The 25,105-nt window shown below is 27.4% G+C and overlaps 1 protein-coding gene across 1 annotated transcript in view; it reads left to right on the top strand.

Moving 5' to 3' along the window:
- Positions 1 to 24,858, top strand: part of LOC139093809 (uncharacterized) — a gene marked incomplete at its 3' end in the record, with an annotated part of 88,043 nt that extends 63,185 nt beyond the window's left edge. The window contains exon 4 of the mRNA XM_070644649.1: positions 24,693 to 24,858. Coding sequence (XP_070500750.1) covers positions 24,693 to 24,858 — 166 coding nt within the window. The remainder of the gene's footprint in view (positions 1 to 24,692) is intronic.
- Positions 24,859 to 25,105: the final 247 nt, after the last annotated feature.

Genomic DNA, 25,105 nt, shown 5'->3' with positions numbered 1-25,105 from the left:
TTTTGTTCCTTTTATGCTTTTGTAGCAATAAAAATATTTCTTCATTTCTGTGACAGAATGGAATATGAGATATACGACAAAACTCCTTTTATCTTGCAAGCATTAAAAACTCTTTATATCATATTTTCTTTATACTCGAGCCAAGCCACCTCAGATGTTTTAAATTAGTAATAAAATTCTTCCATAAGGAATATATTGTTTTCTTTTAGACATAAATGTTTTATTTGAATTAGCGACTTTTAAAGCAAGAAATAAAATGTAAAGATTTCATTGAACATTTCTGTTAATGCCTGAGGTTAATTTTAAATCTTGGAGACTTTTATGCGACTTATCAACCATTAATGTCAAGATGAAGTAGAGCCCCTTACTAATCACCATTACTGAATATTTCAAGTTCATACAAAATATTCATAAATCAAAATAATATTTTTGGGTAATTTTTCGGTAAACTTGACACGAAAAAAATTGCAATCTATCCTGCCTATAGTTTAAACTTTATTACTTTTAATGAATACAAAAAGATTGTTTTAAAACGTGTAATTCTTTGCATTGGTAGCATTTATTTTATATGTACACAATAGCACTGCATGAATAACATCAATAATACATTAATTTATATACTTTCGTACTGGAATTATTCAACTTTTATTGGTACTTGAACTGTAAAAATTTGCAGTACTAATATAATTAAAATTATTACAATTAATATAACTGTGAGCTCAACACAAATTGTTTACCCAAAAAATAATGAAACTAAGCATAAAGTTTGAGTTGCAAAGTTAAATATATCAAAATTATTAATGAGATTAAACCGCACAGTAGTTAAAAATTTCGTTCACATAGTTTACAATGCATATATAGAGCGGCCATCTGCTGTATTTTTGCCCGGACGTTGCTGTACTTTTTAGTCTTGCTGCTGTGTCCTTCAAAATGTCCCGATTTTTCAAAAAGTCAGAAACTCCATACAAATTTTGGAATTTGGGATAAATTTTGAACACTTTCGTTTTGAAGATCCGGATTCAAGTTCTGGACTGAAAATATTTTTTTCTGATTTTCAATCGTTTTCTGTACTTTCTTGCAAGATATTAAAGTAATTTAACTAGTTCTTTGAATATTAGGACATAAAATAGTCCGAAAGTACCCCAATATTGCCAAACTAAGAAGTGTCCAAAATTTTTGTGAAAATCTTCTGGCCACCCTTTGCATATACATTGTTGCTTCATATCACGTATGTATATCATATGAAAAATATTTATATTCAGTCAACGACACCTGCTGTATGTTGCTGCTTCAAGGTTTAATTTCAAAATTACTCAATTATTTATGGTATATAAATTTATTTCTCCTCTTAACAATCCTTTGATTAAAAATGTTTCCATCATAAAAATAGTGGATTATTTTATAAAATTACGTAGCTCTTTAACAAAAGGTTAATTTTTGATGTTAAAAAAAGAGTAAAATCTAGAAGAACGAAAAGGAATTTCGAGATTCCATTCGTACACAATGATTTCATAAAAATAACTTTATGTCGAAGCTGGAAAAAAGCAGGATCCAGCAATAAAAAAATTCTTGCTCTTTCAAAGTTTTCGCCAATTTTAAAACACGAGATCTCATTAAGTTCAACAATTTGATGTTTTTTCTTCGTTTTTCTTATACTTTATTCTTTTCTTATTATGCCCATTGTATAGCATTTACAATTCAACATTTTCCTTTACTCTTTTCGAATTACATACCAGAACATTTTATTAATATTATTAAAAAATATAAAAATGTGATAATTCTTATGTGCAAAAAATAAAATGTAGCAATTGTATTGTTGTTAAAGGCACATGGAGACAGGGAGAATAAAAACAGAACATTATGTCCTAGGAATGCGATTTTGACATTTTAATGTCGACATTAATTTCATTTGATGGCATTAGCAACAACAGCAGCAAATAATGAATGTGTATCGCGCGGGAATCTTTATTATTGAATACACATATTTGCGGTAATATCTTTATGTAGTATGTAATGGATTATTATTATTATTGTGGTGCTGTGTAGCGGCTCATTCATTGCAATGCATTGAATTATATTTCAAATTGTTAATTGAATTGTGTAGATTCTATGGTGAATTTAGCAGTCGTCGCCAGTTAAGCTCTTCATAGAAGATACACAATGAATTAAATACATTTTATGATTACCTTAACCACAAACAGTCATCATTTTAAGTGGAATAGAATCTATTTTGATCTTTTTTATAGAATTTGTTAATTAAATGTTGAATGAGTGCCACAAAAAGCTGTAGTTAAAAAGACATAACAAAATTAGTTTCGAAAATCAATCAAAGATTTTATAAAATATAATTCCATTACAATTTATAACTTAAGTATTGGTAATAAATAACAATAAGATCTAATAAAATAAAATTAATTATAATAAACAACAAATCATGCAAAAACTAGCACTTCATCATGCAGAAACTAATATCTTCCATTCCCCTGACATTTTCAACGAGCCATTCCATACATCATCAATGATTTGCATATATACATGAAGTCTGAATAATACGAAAATGATGATTAATTAAATAAAATTATTAATCCGACTGTAACTGAGCCAATGGATCTATGGCGACGATTAAAACTCATTTTCAACAACAATAAAATCCAATTAGTCATGCGGTATACATGTAAATATTTGATATTTTCGAGATTGATGATTAGTCAAATGTATTGTAATACATTTAAAGGAATTGACTTGAACATATTAGTCATAACTCTAGATTGAATTAATTATTTCGTTGACAGTTGTGCACAAAAAATCTATCTATAATTTGAGTCAAATAAATTCTTAAGAAATTCATCTGTAACGAATGTAAAATTTGCTGACTTTATTTCTTGGTAATTGTTTATATTTCATCAGATGTATGATAAATTATTAGAATTATTCAGAAATGTCTCTTAATTTTCATCATGATTATAGCTTCATTTCGTAAAACCTTAGGTACCATAACAACATTAATTTCCAAAACTGATTGCCTTTCCATTCAACAAACCAACAAAATAATCATAAATTTGTTCCTGTAACTTAGCTTTTATTTTTGCTTATGTAGGCGAATATTTCAGATAGAAATTATGGAGCAAAAACTTTTTTCGTTCCTTAAATGTTTTTCTTTTTTCATGAAAACATAAAGCAGAATGAGAATAAAAACTTTTTTTCTTGTTGTTTTGATGATATTGCCACAATTTTACAAACCTTGTATGTGTTGAACATAATGTGTTTCATGAAGGTTAAATGATAAAAACTAAATTTTTGATGATTTTGGGAGAAAAAAGTTAAAAACCCAAAGAGAAAAAGTTTATTATCAGAACTGTATCCACCTTTAGAAAAAATTCTATTTCCTCATAAATACCAAAACTTTTCTTTGGCAAAATCAAATGATTTTTTTCCCCAACAGTCCAAAAATATTTTACCATACTAAAATTCTGAAAATCCCCCTTATCATCATCATCATCATCATCTACATGATCACTTCTTTCTTGTTCATTTTTCGGAAAGAATGTACGAAAGGCTACGGAATAAAAAAAAAGTTTCTCATGTTTCTCCAGAAAAAAAACCATTGAAATGTGTTGATGAAACTCAAAACTTTCGCATAAACTTAGACATTTGTATTAGGTTTGCCTTCTTCATATGTTGTTCAAATGCCAATGTCTGCTGCTTCGATGAAAATCATGTGAGAGTAAAATAAAAAACTTATGCTAAAAGGATGTATAATAAAAGAACCAAAAAGAATAACTCTTGTTATTTTAAGGAACAACAAAGAGTATTTTTCTTATTCGCTTCGATTTTCTTCCGACATTTTTAAACTCAATTATGTGCAACTCAATATAAATGTTTGAAAAGTTTCTATTTTAAAAATATTCTCGATGAAAACTTAACTATTTTCGAAAATAATAAAAACATCTCTTTAAAATTTTGTAATTTTCAATAAATTCAATTGAAAAGTTTTGATTAACAAACAATTTTAAAATATTCGGGATGCCTATAATATAAAATATGAGAGAAAAATGAAAAGTAAATTTTTATACTAAGGAGGTTTCATTGAAATTTTTGAAAAATGTCAAAATTAACATCTCATAAAAAAGATCCTGAAATATAGAAATTTGTACCTAATTTTTCAAATAGAGATTTTATAGCAAAAATATTTTAATGTCGATTTTTAAAATGTTTGAACTTTGCTTGCTCATCAAATCAGAACAAATGCTCGCATCAGCAACTTTATCATGCATTATTACCTCTAAAAATGTAAATTTTATATTTTATATACATACGAACAAGGAGAAATTTCATACAATGGAATTACCACATTTATTATCATGTTATCATGATTCTGAATATGCAGTGTAATGTATAACATCATAATTTACGATATTCTCCCTTTTTGTTAATTTTTTTAAAAAAAAAGAGAAGGAAAAATAGCCATAGGTTTGCAACATTGTTAATCTGCTTTTAATTAAACATGTGTACTGCTTGCATTTAAAAATAAATGTTGAAAAAGTATGAAAAATATAAAAAGGGAGGTTCCGCGGGGCTACTATCAATGGATATAATTTTTTTTTTTTTCATTTGATATATGCAATAACACGAATGAACAGCAACATTTTGGAAGTACGCACATAGACTATATAGATTTTATAATAGCTGCTGATCTTATTTAGAGGAAAGAGATGTTTATATGATTCCTAGAATTTCAAATTAAAAGAGACATTTTTTAATCATTTTGTCTCAATTAAAGTATTTCGGTGAAATAATAGGTACCTAGAAGAAAAAAAATTACAAACTAAATGCATAAAATTTACAAACTTGAAATAACTTTTTACTTGTAGTTCATATAAACATGGACATGTAACTCCACAATATTTGCATAGTTTATAGGAGTGAGTAATGTATGTGTCTGGCTTCAATCCATTCATTCACCCATGAATGAATATCTTCATACTTTATTATTGTGGATGTTGATGGTGAGATTTTTATGACCACCGACTTTATCAGCATATACATACTGATACATACATACATGTGCATGCATAAACTTTCATATACTTTTATATTGTGGCAAAAATTTTTGTTTCCCTTTCATTCCCTTGGACGACAGTAAAGATAAAGTAGTATGATGCATACATGTAAAAGTAATAATATGTAATGATGATGCTATAAAATCCAAAAGAACGGAAGTATAAGAATGGAAAATAACAGACAATAATGTTTGAAGGAAAAGCTGTTAAATATTTTTTTCTTTCATTTCTAAAGCATTAACTTCAGGAAGCGGAACATAATGTCCGAATAAGGCAAAGCTCTTTTGAGATGCAAAAGACAAGAATGAAAAAAAAAAAATGAAAAGTGCTTAAGATTGTTTGCCATTAAAATGTTATCTCGAATTGCAGAATTTAATAATCATTAATATTATTATCTCAAAAGCAATTAAATTTTTTTAATGAGTACTCATTATTTTTCCTTATGCTGTATATAGTATTCTTATGCTTCTCCTCTATCAAAACAGCATTTTTATTCATCGCGTATGAATACCGTGGACATACTTTTTACATAAATTTCACTTCTAACAATAAGAGAATGAAAATCTTTTATTTTATTTCTTTAGTGATAATGACGTGCAATTTAAGGTTGCTCTCTTCTTTCATATCTTTTGCTAGTCACTACCATGCAATTACGAAATCTTTCACAGATTTTTCGCTATATTCTTTTTATTCTCTTTCTTTCCTATTTTACGATAAAAAAAAATTTATGTCATTTATTATCCTCCATTAAGGAGAAGGTCTATTCATAGAGGATTTATAGAAGGGAATAATCTTCAACCGACCAGCAATATTTTTATTATACAATCCCCCTATCCTCATCATCGCCAAAAAAAACCTTCTAAATAAAGTACAAAAGACGGTGAAGAAAAAAGAAGGATTGGCTAATGTCATTAAGTAGATAGATAGGTAAGATCCATAAATTGAGATTTACAAAAAATTAATCTTTGAGTGGAGTATATATATCCTTGACAGTCTTTTCTTGGAAATTAAATGCAAGTTTTACGTTTCCATTCTAGTTTTCAATCATAAATTGTGAATATGTCATTAATAAACGATGATAAAGTTGCAAAAACGAGAATCTGTATCTAATATTAATCATATATCAATAAAATTCTAAGCCTTGATTGAAACCTACTTCCAATTCTTGTTCTTGATGTTCTTCAATTTTTGATTAATTTAATTTCCCTTCCTCTCATAAAATGTCAAAAGAAGACAAATGAAGAATGATTGTGATGGAAGATTATCCCTTTTTGTAAGCGACTTGATAAAATTAAACTACATGATGCACTTCATCTTTTTTTCTTCTTTCACATTTCAATCTTCCTTTTACTTCCTTCGCTTTTGTATGTAGTTCATATACAAAAAATGTAGAGCTGAAATTGACTTGACAATTCTTTGATAAAGTTAAAATATGATGTATCATGATATTAAATAAAAACACATGTAAGTCATCATGCCAGTATAAATGATATTTGACAAAATGAACAATATGACTTTATCTCTAAATCTCCCTGTTGCCGTTTGACAAATATTCAACATGACAAAATTGAAAAGGGAAAAAATTCTTTTTTAAAAAATAATTTTCCTGAAGAGTTAATTCCTCAACCTTTTCCAATTCTTGAAATTATACAAAAAAAAGAATAGATATTTAATCCTTATAATACTCTCTTTCCAGTACAACATTCTTGAGAAAACTGGATATTTGCGATGGAAAGAAATATTATTAGGAAAATCGGTGGATATTTTTTTAGTTCAGAATAAAAATAGCTTATTTTATTAATTTACTTGTAAAAAATTCAAAAAGTCTATTAGTGCTGTTTCAACAATAATTTTTTCTATAAAAATTCATGAAAAAAATGCCTTTGAAATGATCTCCGACGAAAAGCTAGAAAGGAATTTTCATACAATGCATTTATTCATGTCAACAAGCACTGAAACCTTTTCCATTAAGCTCCACTTTACTTTCCTTCCTTTTCATTCATTCAATCCCCGGGATTTTCAGCTGAAAGTATTGCTGTTGCTTAAGGTTAGAAAGAATGCAGTAACGATAACAATAGCAGTCATATACAAAAAAGTTTTCCTTGCACGATTACCATGTTAATTGAACTTAACTTCTCATCCTTCGCGTAATCTCTGTCTTGACTTCCTCGCACACTATTATTATATCTATCTTTCAGACTATTATTTATACAATGTTGATGAAGTGAAACATTCTTTCACTCAGCAAGAATTAAGCTGCAAACTATTTTTGGCATGGAATTTTATTATTTACGCTTCGTAACTAATTCATTCTCGCTTTTCCTAAAGCATGTTCATGAGGAAAAGGGTGTTTTTTAAATATGACAAAATGTCTCTTATTAACTTTGCTTTTTCAATTCGAAAATTCTAAAATTTTTCAATAAGATGTTTTTGATAAAAAACTTAATATGCGCTGTCAAAATGGAAACTTTGTGCTTGTTACTATTATGAGAATAAAGATTCTGAGGTTTAAGTTGAAGGAGCATTAACAATTTTCTCATTTATTTCAGACTCTTCTGCATAACAAGCGCTCGTTGATTCATTGTCTATTTGTCTACAATAAGAAAATGAAAATTTTATAGAAGGAAAAACCACTACAAGATAGCAATTTATCTTCATTTTAGAAAAATCTGGATGTAATGAATATTTCAATTTCTGTGTATTATTTATAGTATATGTATAGCTTGCTCAACTTTACTAAAGAATTTTTTGAGAACGTAGTGATTTGCAAGAGTTGATGGCATTATTCATTATTTTCTCTATTCTTAAAGTTTTTCAATAATGAGAAAAATTTGGAAAATTGCTAAATGTTAGTCCCCATGGCAATTGAATAATCATAATACCCCTATGGGTAGTTTAAAAAATAATTTATATCAAGTTAATTCTGTTATAATTTAATATTATGCTAATAATTTGGAAAGCAATATTGGAAATTTAGTTTTAAGTAGTGTTAGAGAAATTTATGTAAATTAGGTAGGTATTATAAAATCATGATAGTATATTTTAATACGACAAATTAAAATTTTATGGCAAATATTAATATATGTCTAATCATCATTTAGGTATTAATGAATATTGATTAAAATCTGCAGAAAAAATTCCATTAAAATTTAACTTAAGCTTAATGAATTTGACTTATAAAACCATTTAAAATAGAAATTTCTTGTTTTTATCGATGAAAAATTAAAGGATCCGTATTAATTTTAAAATTTAAATTTCCTCAAAATGCTTTCAAACTTCTTGTATAAATTTCATTTTATGCAAATAGATATTCCAACAAATTAAGTGGAATGAGTAGCTTTTCTGGTCAAAATACAATAAATTTTTTGGATAAAATAAAATCAAAAAGACATTGAATTGAATTTTAGAACAATCATAAAAAATTTAGCATTATCATATTGATAATTTTCGTATTCATTTTGGATAATGCTATCTGGCTCAAGCCCCAGTCTCCTACCTAATATCTTTTAAGGATGTTTATTCAAAAGCTGTTATTTCCCCTAAAGAAATATCCTTACGTATTTCTCTTATCTTTTAAAATATATTAAATGTATTTTCATATAATATGACATGATGTAAATAAATCTACGCATAAACATTATCTTTTTTATCTTAGAAAAAGGCATTCAATATTTATGAAAATCTTGAGTACAAAAAGGAGCATGAAATAAGTTAAATTGAAAATTCTCTGTTTCATAAATTTTTTGACTACAGCATTAGATTATCAAGAAATGTCCAAAATACGGTTTTGTGGGGAAAGAAAATATATGTATGTACATGTTATTCATGAGAGAAGAGTAAGAAGAAGTGAATGACGGAGACTGAAATAAGAAGAAAAAGAAGAAAGGATCAAGCGGACCCCACAAAAATAACAATAGCAATACTCATAATATTATATACAATAAAATGTTATTATGAGACTAAAATTCTTCATAATTTTTAATGATTTTTAAATCATCTGAAATTAATGTATATCTCCTTTCGTCTCTCACTCTTGTTCCATTCATTTTGGTTGAAGAGTAGACTGTTTGATATTGATATATTGTCGGTGAATGACGTATCGAAAATTTATAAAAATATTTATTAAAAATTATATATCTTTGTGAAGCTGTACACATAGGCATTTTATAAATTTATATTATAAATATGTTTATAACCCAAGCAACACAACGTGTTCGCTAGGGTAACATGAAGTCGCCGTGTAAATGGTAAGACTCACTACATTGTGCTGCTTGAGCAGTAGATAGAAGAGATGTAATAAAATTTAATTTAAATCTAATTTCTTACTGTTATATAATTAAATTCAGTTCAAAACATTCCTGTATTTAAAATTTAAATTATTTTATTTAGTTTGTGCGTTTAAGTACCTATTTACCTACAATAATTTCAACTTGTCATTTATTATTTATTTCTACTATAACAGTTATTAAAAATATTTTAAATAAAACTTTGCTGTCTGAGAGGGATTTCCATTTCATAACTGTAGGGATTTATGCTTTCAAATGATACCGAGGACGTATTGTATGCAGACACTGTGATTTCACAGTTTTAAGCATCAAGATGAATATTTTTTATTCACGAGTTTAATATCTTAACCGGCTCATGCAATGGAATTTCTATAGATGAATATAACAAAAAATAGTAAATTCCCTTTTTCATATATGTCCGAGTGATATAAAATCCTTATAGCGTATCTAATTATGAATTTCATAAATTTCTTTCGGTTTCTCTTTATTAAAAATCATAAAAACTCAAAAAATTTCATTACTAGTCAAAAATGCTTATGCATTGAGTAAGAATAATAATAAAATCAAGTTTCAGGTCGTCATCTGTGAATTCTTTAATACTCAGCATTAAAAAGGAAAATCTCAAAGTATGGTTTAGAAGAGGGATGCTAGCATCCATATACACGTAATATTAATGAATATGCACATGTTGAAGTCGTGAAAAAAATGTTTGCGTCATGAAGTTTTCTGTTATTTTGTCTATTTTCAACCATCGTCAGCATCGGAATATATAGCTTACTAAAATATCTTCTCTGTCATATACTCACTCATCATTATCATCGTCAACTTATTTCATATTAGTCATGTAGAATAATATAACTACTGTTACTGAAAAAAAATATTGCAGATATTATAGTGATCATAAAACTAAAAAGTTTTCTTCCATCGCATGCGACATGTTTATATGTCTGCACTACTACATAATGTTATGTGCTGTGTGTGCATTATTCCACCACCATAGTCGTCATCAGCATCATCATCATTCCTCTCGCCACTATCTTATTTTTTCTATCTATGCTGGCTTAAAATGCCACTAAAAACTCAGCATTATCTTCATATATCGCATCTATCTGGTATTATATGACTATGCATAGATACATAAAATGATAAATATTTCAGTTGACATTATATGAAAAAAAAAAAATATGTGGAATGTGAAAAGAGACAGAAAATTCACTAATAGAAATTTTTTTAATAAAGAACTTTTTGAAAATTATTTTGATTTAATTCATCAGCTATTTGAGTTCTCAAAAAAAAATCAAAACACCTAAGTAAGGATGACAACACATCAGTGAAATTTGTTTACCATTGTTTCATCCAGAAAATGAAAATTTGTGTTAATATACGGCAGAGAAATATGTTCTTAACTCTTTTTCGAAAATCATTCCACATGCTACATTTTTCCACATGTGTATTTCTATTAAACCACTGTCACATCACACCAAAATCTAAAAATAAATCTCTCGCATGCTTTTATCAGTCTCGTTCTCCATATTTACTTACTATCATATACGAGTCAAACAATGACATAATCGTAAAAATATTTTTTCATATATTATTCTCCTTGATTCACTTAGTAACTTCAAGTCATTGCATAGTTTTGCTTCTCTTTCACAACATGCCGGAATTGCCTTTTTTCAACTGTAAATACACCATGCGATGTGTGACACTATAAAGCACTAAAAGTCTCACAACTGGATATCGTAGGGGAGCTTCACAATCCAAATACAAATTTATCGCACTTTATACATTCCATAAAAGAAATAATTCTTCTCTCAGTTATGACATGTTTTGTGATAGAATGGCAATCCATAATTTTTTCGCTATGTTTGTGATTCTTATCCACAATATGTGTATTTACAAACACACATTCATAACATTTATGGAAATAGAAAATTTGGAAATTGTGAAAAATGCGTTTTTAGTGTTCATTTTTATGTTCAATGAAACTATACATGGGGTATTTTATGGTATAAATGAAAGAAAACAGAAATTGAATTTCATCCGCATCGACAATAATCCTATCTGAAGCATATTTCAATGACATAAAAAGTTTTTTTCTTGCTTATATTTACTGCAAATTTTTATTTCCTTCATGCAGCGAAGATGTAGAAATAAGTCGAAAGACAAAAAGGAAGTTTGAAAGGGAAGTGAGCATTAATCATAAGATACTTTTATAAACATGTGAAGCATAATTCTATTGTTATTGCTATTTGACGGGTCTTTAAAACTGACTGCACAATATGTGCGATTTTTTATCCTTAAAATATTTTTTTTATAACAAAAACTGCATGGTACATTCTGAATGTAGAATCAATGTAGAATGTTTTGATATGCACAAGCAAGAAATGTCATGAATGTTATGAGCTTCTTATTGTAGGATTTTTTTATCAAGAGGGAAGAAATGGAAATAAAATGAAAAATATTTTTAACAAGATGATATCAAAATGTTTCATGTCGAATGATTTTTCATCCAATTTAAAGAAGTTATAAAGGCATTTTGTGAGCTCAAAACTCATGATTTGCTGGAAAATAATGTTAAATCTATTTTCTCATTGCTCATTGATGCTTAAACTGAAGAAGATTAAATTTTCATAACAAAACCTTATAAAATTTATAATTAGTGTAATTTATCGGAAGAAATTACATTCTGAAATTCTATTAACATCAATGCAGACATGATAACATTGTAGATACTTTATAATGAACACAAAATCGATAATGAGGAGTACTTGTAAAAGTATGACTTTTAGATTTAATATTGCTACAGAACTTTTAAATGATTGTTTCAATATTAATTTCAAAAATTTCTCCTCTGCATAGCTGAATATGATTTTAAATATATCAAATCACCATAATTCCAAGTAAAACTAAACTCAGTATCAATCATGAACTGTTCTCTATTCTAAAATTCTGATTAATTGCAGATTGAACATCTAGGGATTTTGTTTTGATTATTTCCAATCTGTCACAATGATGCTAATTATTTGCATTACAATGTTAGATTACACATGAATGCTTATAATTTTAAAGTTCATTGAAAAGCCTTTGCATAATGATACTAGAACAAAAAAATAAGACAGACTTAAAAATGACGAAGATTGATTTACATGCAAATTGGCATGGATGATTTCTAAAGAGGGATAAATTTATAATAATAAGAATAATAAAAAATGAAGAGCGAGGATGGAAATAGAAGTATAAATATCACAGCATGCAGATTGCGTACAAGTGAGTAAAAGGGGTGGAATTATTTCATTTGCTTCACCATGTCATGAATATAATTTTTCTTGATTCTGCAATTTTATATTTTTTACCATCTTGCTGTTTGTAACGCTGAACAACAACTGCATGTAAAGGATATGAATGATGTTGATAAAAAAGGGTGTGTTCACAAGTGAATGGGAAGGGCGCTTTTAAGTAGTGAAAAATTATGAATGAGTAAGGATCTCCTCATTATTGGTTTTGGCGAAAATAAAGATTTCCTGTCATAACACAACACGCTATGCATGTAGAAATTTCTGGGTCTTTTGTAAATCTTAAAATTGTTCAAAAGGGTGAATTTTTAATTAAAATTATAGGATATAAAATCTTTTAAAATTCAGTGAACCCTAAAAACCCCTTATTTAATTTAATCTATGCACAAAAATTCAACAAGAGAAAATAGAAAATATCATAAAATGTAATCCATCTTCAACCGTCAATTGTTGATTGTTGATGAATCTTTTGCGTGAGTGCATGTACATAAGTTGTGTACTTGTCATTATCAGAAAGAGAGTTTAAGTACTCTTGAGAGGCGCTTATCTCTCTTCTTCAATTTAATTCTTGATTTTTTTTCAACTTATTATGTAATAAACAAATAAATAAATGCACATGCTCTATTCAAGCACAAACACTTTATTCACATGTATTAGAACTGTGTGAAATGAGGATGCAGATTATGATTATCATTCTTTAAATGGCATTATGCATGATTTTGTTTTTATCATCCAATCTCAATATTTTCATTTTAATGAAAACTTCCCTTTTTAGAGATTTTGTTTTAAAAAATTTTGCTCGTGGGAGTACTGACTTTCTTTAAAACGAAGTGTCATGATAGTAATGAAATAATGTTAGGGGAATTTGAAAGATGATTGAATGCTTCCTATAAAATCAAAGATGATAGAAACAAATCATGTAAAATTTAATTGATGATAAAATCCTTAATAATAATCACTTTGACATTTTAAGACACATCTTTTAGGGATGTAAACCTTTTATGATATAGAGAAACATAGACATAAATAGATTGATATAAGTCTAAAGAAGTTAATTTTTTAATGAATCAACATTAAAAATTTAATGATCATATCTTATTTGCAGCATTTAAAGTCAGTGATTCTACTGGTCATTGCGTTCGATGACTTAATGTTTGTCAATAATTTACTTTATTGTAAAATTAATAGTAACATGAAAGTTGTTTTATTTAATAGTCTTATATCAAATTTTATGAAGGAAAAAGTATGCTTTCCCGAAATCCCGGTCCCGAAACTTTTCCGGGACCGGGACGGGATTTTTCCCGAAAAAAAATATGTACCAAAATGTACAATATTTTAATGTTTTTTCGGTATTTTTAAGCTTAATTTGTATTTTCAAAAATTTAAAGATGAATTTAAATTTTCAGAACACTTGAACCTGACTCATTTTGAATGATTTTAAAATATAAAAACACTAAAAAATTTTGAATTTAACTTTCATATTCACCGTTTATATGATAATGAAGAACAAATCTTAGTTATGAGAAAAAATCTCAATTATTTGTGATCAATTTAGAAAGCATTAAACCTTTGAAAATCTATTGGTTTATTTGAAAGGGTTTATTTGATTTGGGTTTATATTATTTGCCACTACATTACAGAACAAAAATCAAAAGACCACAATATATTTTAAACTTTTAACTCAAAAATATTCAAAATACGAATTTAAAGCTCCATATTTCTCATGATTTTTGATAAAATTATATAATTTATATTGATTTTAAATTTTTGGTTACAAATTAAACGTTTTTTATTTTTATTATTTTTATTTTGTTAAGAGTTTATATGAAAATTTTTAGAACCTAGTCCCGCGGGACCAGTCCCGGAAGATTTTCGGGACTCGGGACGGGACCGGGACGGGACTGTCCCGGGATTTCCCGGTCCCGGTCCCGGTATCGAGAAAGCATAGGAAAAACCAAAACATAATTTCCATAATTCTTCAAAAGTATTGTAAGCGGTTATTATGAATGGCCAAATACAAGATGAATTTGTAATCCCATTATCGATAATATAGTCTTTTATGACATTAGACGATATTCATGCATTATAAATTATCTAAAAATGCTTGCTAATATTTGCACGAAAAAGCTTGTTTATCATATTACAACTAATTATGTATTTAATGTGACTAATCTTACAATATAACAAGAATCCTCGAATATCCTTAAGTATAGCAATAATTTTTATTAGTTTATTACACATAAAAGTAAATTATTCTTCCTTTTCATTATTTCCATATCCCCCTTAAGTAAAATAAAGATTCAAGCAATGTGTTTGTCACAACAGCCTGTCATATATCATACATTATAAGTGTTAACATGTACAGTGTTCAAATAAATTATTTATTAAGCTTGTTTTTGTGTACATTCTTGATATTTGTCTTCCGAGTATACCACAAATATTTTGAGACATTGGTAGGAGACTCGAAAGAGTTAATTGGTTAATTAATAAATCCTTTATGGCTTTTCATCACTCCCCAATATCTTCCGAGTGAGTTAACAAATATATAAATTTGAATTAATGATTTCCATACATCCACCTACTTTTTTCATTACATCTTAAAAATGCACCGCAATCAGTAATGATATATGTGAAAAAAGGAACGGAAAGAATATTACAAAATTCAAGACATATGTATGTACTAAATAAATAAAAATGTAGATTTAGACATATATTTTTGTGACTTCATAAAAAATCTACTTTTTTGCTTATAGTCAAAATAACTCAGTGCCGCAATTTTTTATTTTGTCACATCGCATAATTAATTTTTCTTTCCTCTTTTTGCTGTTTGCTCCACGCAGAAATGATTAAAATTTTTATTAAAGAATTTTCACTTTTTTTCATTCTGTCTCAAGTAATTTGAGTTAAATTACAGATGCCATTTGAACGACAACAAGAAAAGTATCAAACAGAAAAAACTCAAAAAAGATGAAAAATTTTGTGTTGTTAAGGAAAAATATGAAAATTATTCTTCATATTCTTCATATTTCTACATTTTTGACAGCCTTTGAATGTTTAAAAGAGTCAACAATTCAAATTAAATTTTTGATTTAATAAATAAACAATTTTCATTGCATCAATGAACTTAATTAGATTTAAATTTAGTTTTATATAGAAATAAGAATTTTACATAATAAAATATTATAAAGTAATGTAAATTTTTTCATTTTAACAAATTAAAAGACGTGATGAAATACAAACTTTATTCTTTTCTCCTTCATTATTTTACATTGTTTCTTTTCCAACTTTGACATTATTCATGAAATAGAAAAGCAATATCATGAAAAACTTTTGTGACACTTTTCCTTTTAATATTCAATCTCATTCATGATAAAACATACTTTTACCTCCATTATATACATGATGAGACTTATTTAATAATGCAAAAGGAAAAAATGAAAAAACTTTTTCAAAGAACAAGAACAAGAGTAACTCTCAGAAAACCAATGAGAATAAAAGCGAAAGAAGGTCTTAAAAAATCTAGAATAGCTCGTGGAAAAAGTCTTTTTAATTTATTCATAAATATACCATAGTCAATATCATGGCTGTAATAAGTTTTTTATGAATTTCAAAAACCATTCAACAAATTTATAAAGATTCTTTAATTAATTTTACATAAAGTACATTAATGAGTTCATTTTATTAAAACGATGCAATTTAATAAACAACTTAATATCTTTGAGTCATACCTCAATTTTCGCAAAAAGTCAACAAAAATTTTCTCACAACGTTAACCGAACGAAAAAAATCCTGAAGGCACAAAAAACAAAAAATAAAAGTAAAAAGATATTTGAAATTTTTAAGAATAAACAAGATATTATGATGAAATTCCTGCTTATTATATTGTCACAATAAAAAAATATATAGTTTGTAATGTATTTAAAAAAATTTTGTCAGCTCATTTTTAGTTAGCTTTAAGTTCAGTAATTTCTATCTTTATTCTTGTAAAACCATCTCTTCCTTTAAAGTAATAGACAAAATTTTTTTCTACAAGAAGTCCTTTGCTAAAATTTCTTTGTTATGTCATTCCAAAGAAAAAAATTAAATTTTAATCTAAACAAACAGCAAGAATCTCCTGTACACATTTCTCTTCTTCATCCAATTCTTCGGAAATGACATTTTCCCTTCTCAATCTCACTTCTCTTCGTATATCCACTACATTTTACTTTTCTCCAAGTCCTTCAAGATTCTTTTCGTTTCTTTAAATATAAAAAATGTCAATGTACTTATGTGGAGTATGTATTTATTGTAAACACATATGACAAAGGAAGACGTAGCTGGTGACATATGTTTAAAAACCACTCAATAAAATGCTTGCTTGATTCTTCTTATTTTTTCCTGCTTTATCCACACAATATGCCACAGAAAGTAACAAAATAAGAAGGAAAAAATAAAAATTATCATCATCAGCAGTAGACATAATGGTGCATTGTATATCTGAATTGAAGAAGAAGTTGAGAAAGGAAGGAATAAGAAAACAATTTTGATGTGAGGATTTATTTATTTAAAGGATTAAAAATATTTTAAGTACTACAACAGATTGATTGAAGTTTCTTTTATGAAACATGTTCTTTTAGTAGCCATATGACCAAAGTCTACACGTCTTGAATAAAATTTGAAAATTTTATTTTAATACAAAAAAGTCAAAAATTTCAATTTTACACAACTTAAAACTCATTTGGCATCTATGTAAATATTTAATCGTGATCAGTCTGAGGATTTCATTATTTGCTGAACATTGAATATTTTTAAATCTTCTGCTTGAAATATCCCCTAAGGAGTAGACTGACGACATTTTTCATGGCATTTCGCTTTCAATGAAGATCTCTTTTTCTCATCTCATAAATGTCCTTTACCTTATGTCTCAATATAATGTAGTACATAAATTCACATAATTTTTTTAAATCAGACATTGATTGCATGCCACAAAAAAAAATATTCAAAGAAAAGAAGAAAGGAAGAAATTTCACATAGAAAGATGGAAGTAGAAGAAACTAAATAAATTTATTGAACTGCCAACGGCTTACTTATTTTCTTTATGTCTCTCTCAAATTTATTTTAGCTCCATATAAATAGAAATGTCTCTAAATTACTTCTTATATATATTTTATGCCCTCAAGTAGTACTAGATGAAGCTAAAGTAGACGGAAAAAAATTCCGAAATGACGAGCAGATTTGAGCTTGGTTGATATAAATTATTTAAATGACATGAAAACGCGACGCTTATACAACACTGACGACATGATTTTCATTCTTTTTGGTTATTCTTTTCTTTTTATGTCTGATGGCTATCCAATGAGATTTATTTATTTATTTATTTATTTTTTTTTTTTTTGATTTTTAATATCATTACCGTAATAATTTAGATAAATATTTTTAAAATCACTTCCCATCATCACAGATGAATTGATATTGTGAAGAATTTTTCAATCGTAAATTTGATGAATTTTCATGTAAAATATTTTGTAGACAAAAAGAAGAGAAGAAGGAAAAATTTACGACCTCCAAATGTTTCTTGTATGTTTATGAGGCTTCTACTTTGTTTCTTTAAAGAGCACATTTGGGAGTTCATTGGAATTCGGTATTGTCTTATTTGTTGCTTAGCAATTTGTTGTTTTTAAAATTTTGTCTATGATTCATTCAACAATTTTAGTCATTTACATCTACACCAAAAATTTTCCTAATGAACTAAACATCAACACAAATCATTTTTGATTTTTTGTACTAAATTGGTTTCAATATCTTTAAGTTTTATTATAATATAATCATATACCTAGATGAGATTAATATATTCTATTAATTTGCATTAAAAAGCTAATTGTTCTAAATATCGATTCGTTAGCAATTTAATACAATAGAATGATTTTATAGTTTTAAATTAGTCAGAAATAATTTCGTTTCTAGAAATAATCATCCAAACACTTTATAACCTTTTCATATTTAGCCACACCTTTTATTGGCAAAAATTTGAAAATAATATTTAGCAAGCAATAAGAAGATGGACAAAAGTAACCGCAACATAATGAATATCGAGGAATTCCTTTTCATATGTATCGAAAAATGTATTATGGATCCCACTTGAATGTGTCCATTCACATCCATTTTGTAGTATTCTCGCCAGTGTGGTTAGCATTTGGCTATTTTGAATACAAAAAACTGTTTTAACAGTCGCACGATCATAAATCGTTTAACAAAAACAGAATCTCATTTCTTTCTACATCGTTCGTGTGGTTTGTTATCATTGGCGAAGGTTAAAGACAGATGTACAGTCAGTTCTTCCAAAAAACCGCGAAGAAGAATGAATATATAAAAATTGTTACTTCATGTTTTCACTCATTTGATTGCCAGCCCATTTCATGTCTTTCAACAGCTACGAGAACAGTGTGAGAGACAGAAAAAATTTAAAGACAACTCAACAAGACAGAACATAAGAGAAGACAGTAAGAAAATCGTTTATACGAAATTTATTACATTTATAACACATGTTTTCTTTTTGAAGTTATAGACACTATGAGACATAGAGCAATGTATCACAATAAAATTAAGTCCCGTAATGTTCTGTTTTGATATTTAAAATGAGATTCTCATCTAATCTGTTGGGAAAAATATTCCTCATATTCGAAATTTGTTTTTAATTTCCATCAAATAAATTATTTTTTTTTTATAAGTTTTTATAATGTAGCATAAAATAACATATCACATAGAGTTACATCACATTTCATTTCATTATGATCGTATTGCATGGCATCATCATCAACACATTGTGTTGTGTAAAGGAAATTTTTTTATATGTTCATTGCAAACGACATAAAAAGATTGCATGATATAATGCGTCATCATGCATGTACATATGCATCAAACATACATATCTCATATTCTTTACGTAATAATAATATGGTATATTTAGAAACATTATGTGTCAATAATATAACATGAGAATCTCATAAATCGTGCTCATAAAAATGAATAAAGTGTGTGGCACGTTGCTAAAAGTTTCAATACCAATAATGTGTATCAGTAATCGTAGCAATTATATAAAGGAAGTCATGTCTCGTAATGATTTGAATCTTCAAAGGAAGTGATTTAGTTTGGTGTAGAATTATCAAAGCACTTTACCAGATTAAATGTAGTAATTAGCTGTGGATAGGAGAAAGAATAAAAAATGATATATCGCTCGATTTTTGATAATTAAAAAAAGCTTGAATCTTGAAATAGATTCCAACACAAACTTGTTTACTTTACTTTGCTAATCGAAATTGTTTATTCAAAATCATATAAATTTTATAAATCGATGTGAAAATTCCGAGTTCAACTGATTAAATTGTTAAAGCTAAGGTATTCATTGAAATAATAATACTTGAGCATACTCATGAGAGTACTCTATTAAAATCACAATAAAATTTGCTACCCTAAAGCTAACAAGGAGTGAAGCAAATTGTCAGCACAGTACATTTGTGAACTCGAGAATTTCTCTATTACATTTCTGTAATATCTAGCCATAAAGACAATTCAATTTACTCTATCTGTATTCACATCAACTGCAGCATTTCAATTTACTCAATAAATTCTCTCATTACATTCATAAAAGTCATTTCAAGTCAATTCTGCTCATAATAATAATAATAATGATAATGTCATTTCATTCCATTACATTACATTGCATAAAATAAATGGAAGTAGAAGAACAAAAAATGCAATAAGAAAAAAATGAGACATTGCTTATATTTATAAAATTAAAATGATATCGACAGGCAAGTACATCTCGATTGGTGGCTGATTGACTTAAATGAATTGTTGACAAGTGGAATGAGCAAAAAAGCTGTAGCGGTAACGTTTAGCAGAGGAACTGAAAAAATATATCATATTACTTTTATAAATGTTAATAATTGACATGTTCAGAAATTTTCCGATGATTTATGCACATTCAGCTAGTACAACAAATATAATATTGAAAATGATCCTATTGAGGTTTGTAGACTTGAAATAAAATATAAAAATTTGCATTTCCAGATTTAATATTTAATTGCTTTATTTAATATAAAAATATCAGATTATCAAATTTTTCTCAGAATCGACAGAACAACATTAATTTTCATTTATACAATGCCTATTAAACTTCATAGTTATATCTGTTCAAAACCACAAGAAAACAAAGATACAGTCGATGACATAAAAAACTCTCATAAAAGTCAGTCAAAAGTTTGATGCTGTACAATTTTAATGAATTTTTTGCTGTCGATGATATCATAACATATCATTGCATGTTTCTATTTAAAGTCTAACTGCTTTTATACTGCAAGAACATCTATGAATCTCTGTATTCATCGCCGCTCGAGTAGACTTGAGTGATGAAAAAAGTCAATTTTAAATCAGCCATATAAAAGCAAAGAGCAATAAATCAACGAAATTGGGAATCGAATCAAATCTAAAAAGCACGAAAAGAAAAGAAATGTTGAAAATACTTTATGGATGTTGCTTTTTATTTTCGATTTCTATCTATCTAATTTCTCCTCCCTTTTTCTGTGCGATGCCTTTCCATCCAAAAAATCATCATCTTCCTCGCACAAGACTATAGAGAGAGAAGAGATCGATGGAATATTGAGGATTGTTGAGATTCATCACATCACAGAGTATTTGAAATGAAAAAAAAAAATCATAAAAAAATATTATTTCAACACAGAATAGATAAAAAAATCTTTTAAGCAATGTATACGTACGTACAGAACATTGAGAAGGGGATATAGAAATGGAAAATTATTAAATGATTCTAATATTTCGTATTTTTGTGCAAACCTTCAAGAAAGTCATGATATTGATGCTCCATGTTTGATCAATCCAATAAATCCATATAATCGTAGAAAATGCAATTTAGATTTTTATTTTGGAATTTTCTCTTTTTTTTTATTCTATAACATATGATTCAAAAGAATCTACAAAATATAAACTCCAATAAGCCACAGTAAACTTTATCCAAGTTATGACACGGGCCATTAAATTTTATATACAGAAATGCTACTGAACTAAGGTAATACAACGAATAAATGAAATAAAAGTACTATACGCTTTTAGCAAATCTAAGAAACAAAAAAAAATTATAGCTTATAATTATATTGATCAAATGATTTGTATCTTTCTCATGTATATGATCTGAATGTCTGATAGTCTGATAAATATCAAACAAAGCATTTGAATGATCCAAATTTTTCCACTTTAAAATTAATGATACAAATCACGTTACATAAGAACAAATCGCCTTTTTATTTTTATAGTTTGGCTTGCCGTTCAATCGTTACTTTTATTTCTAATGACATCCTTTATTCGTTCTCTTTTAAGAATATACGGAACCAGAGGAAATTGATATTTATATTAATATGGTCCAAATATGCAGAAAATTTTGCCTGACTCATGTATTGATTGTGAAACAAAACAAAGCAAGAAAAATGTATAAATTGTAGATAAAGAAAAAAAGTTTTGCGGGGGAGTAGTTTCCAATAGAATGTGTAGAAGGGGCCAAAAAAGAATGAGCAAACCAATAATAATAATAAAGTTATATCAGACCAAAACCGATTCTCTTAAGCATATTTCTTTTTACATATTTATTCTCATTTCAATTGTGTACCAAATATAATGAGATATAATCAGCCATTCTCATAACCATAGACGAAAAGAGAATGTGGGCATACGCACTGAAGAAGGTTGAAATAAGAATATGAGAATATAACAATAAGTATATTGAAAATCGTTAGTGAAGAGATGAATCAGAATGTAAAGAATGAAAAAAACCAGAAATGGATCTTGATTGCAGCCTTATTTGCAATCAAATGGACCATTTCTGGCTTCCTTCTATCTCTTTATCTACCATTCTTTTGATTTCCTTCTCATCATTTAAATTCTTTACTTTTTACATGAGCCATATCTATTCCTATTATATGTATTTTAAAGAATGCAAAATAAGAGCAAGAGTAGCAGAAGAGATTTTCTCTATCAATTTATTTTATTTATATTCCAATATGAATACGAATTTAATGGACCTTAAGCATAACATACTTATTATGCAAGAAAGAAAAAAGAATAAATCGCATTAGTAAGAAATTTCCTTTTCAATTCGATTATACTGAAAGAAGATAAGGCAGAAAGAAAGAGTGAGGCTTAAGAGATCCCTATAAAAATTACATGAAATATCTAGATCTCTTACTCTTTCATTTTATTGACTTAAGATTTCCTACTGAATTTTGCTAACGAACTATGAAAGGAAAACGTAAGAAAAATCACTAAACATTTAGAACAGTCTCGTTAAATTTCAACATAACTAGAAATTTGAATTTTTGCTTAAAGTTTTATACAAGATTTATATTAAAAATTTTATAATTTACTATTTATAAATTTTATTATTTGAGTTAAAATATTATCTTTGAACTCTAATGAGTATATTATTAATTTAAGTATTCTCAAAAAGATTCAATAACTTTCATACAACATATATTTATTATCAACGTAATGAAATTTTGAAGCTACAATATTCGAAATACTCGCTTCTGAATATTATGATTGTATAGAAAAAAAAAAACAATGTACTCATCAAAATATCAATCTCAAAAGATGATTATATTCCTTTTGTTGTCAGTAAAAGGATTTCATTTAAAAACGAAGTAGAAGAAAAGCATGAATAATTTATTTATGATAAAAAAGAATGAAATCAAATTTATGAGTACGAAAGCAATGAAATGAAATCTGAAAGGATCATGGAATGTAAAAAAGCTCTTAGACATAAGTAATATTTAGAACGCATTTTTCATCTTTCAAAAAAAAAAAATAAATAAATGAAAAAACTAACTTTATTATTTTATCAAACAAATAAAGTGAGTATAGAATACAGTAAAATGAAATGTCCACTGGAGTACGCTACTAACTCATATGAAAACAGATACATGCAGTCAGAGAAAGCAAGAAAAAATTTAGAATATATCTTTATTTTTTATGATCTTCATACGTAAATACAATAGAACGTTGAATCACCCAGCATTATCAATATACATTTGAACATAAAGAAATATAAAATAAAAAGTAATTCAAATTGCTCCACTGTGTGCAAATAAAATAAAAAGAATTGAATTTAAATTTTCTTTTCTTCTTACTTTATCTCATTCAACTTGAGCTTGAGCTCTTTTACAATTGGAATTGAAAGCAAAAAAAAAAAATGAAAAGGAGAAAAATGACAAGATGTGAAGCAATCAAACAGACAGGAAAAAGAGGAAAGATAGCAAAAAATCGTAACAACTTCATTAAAAAATCTCGCATATGTATCTCGCGATAAATGTATGGAGGATGTATTTAAACAAAACTTGACATGACATGAATGCTTAAAATTGATAAGGAGTGCAGAGATAAATAGTGAATTTCAAAATTTATATTGAAATATTTTCTCCGCTGAATTTGTGTTTAAATTAAATTCTAAACTTAATCAAATAAATATAAATCGTAGGATGAGTTCTTATCTAACCAAATGAAATCGTCCTCCATAAGTAAACAAATTTATCATGCATTGAATGAAAAATGAGCAACTTCCTCCTGTTCCAATCCGCTTTATATTTTCAATTTGCTTTCTATTATCCATACATAAATGGTAACATGTGATATCAAATTTCATTGAACAGCGAATAATGCGAATAAAGTTCAAGCTTTGTTGCTGATAATATAAAAAAAAGAAAATAAGAAAGCAACCAGTGGTAGATCAAATGAGATTCTGTGTTAAAGCCTTATGCCACATGTTACAGAATAAAAATTAGTCGATGTTGTACAAAATAGATATTCAATAGTGAACAGTACAACATAAAAGAATGTTGTACGATATTGAAAAGAGATGATGAATTATAATTGGGAGAATGGAAATATCCTGTTGCTGCTTCCATTCACAATTGTTGTATTCATAGCTTGATATTAGAAGTAGATTATTTTCTAAAAAAAACTCTTTTCCGAAGTAAAAATTTAACAATTTTTCTTTCAATTTTCAGACACAAAAGAAAAGTTCAAAACTTTCTTCCGTGCAAAACGCCATCGAGAAATGCATTAGATCCAAGTGTAATACCTGTAGGACAATCATTAACATATGAAGATCCCGACATGCATCTGGGACATCATAGACCACTTGTGATGAGACAACATCCGTTAAATGCTGAGGTGAGAAAAAATAAATTAAAAAGTTGTACATTATTGCTGACTCATAATGCTATATTTTGTTTGATGGGAAGTAACAACATCTGGCATGAGATTATTTCCCCAAACTTTATGCCATAATATTGAACACGTATATACAGAAGTTGTCAATAAATATTTTAATACGATTATATGGCGGAGTGAAAAAAATTAGCATTTCAGAACTGTAATACAATAACAATTTTGCTATAGAATAAGTGAGTGGCGTACG

This window comes from Chironomus tepperi, unplaced genomic scaffold, assembly GCF_022539635.2.
Source record: "Chironomus tepperi strain 1889 unplaced genomic scaffold, CSIRO-AGI_Ctep_v1 contig_338, whole genome shotgun sequence".
Classification (NCBI taxonomy): domain Eukaryota; kingdom Metazoa; phylum Arthropoda; class Insecta; order Diptera; family Chironomidae; genus Chironomus; species Chironomus tepperi.
Note: the sequence above shows the minus strand (reverse complement) of the source record. Positions and strands in the feature narration are given on the sequence as shown.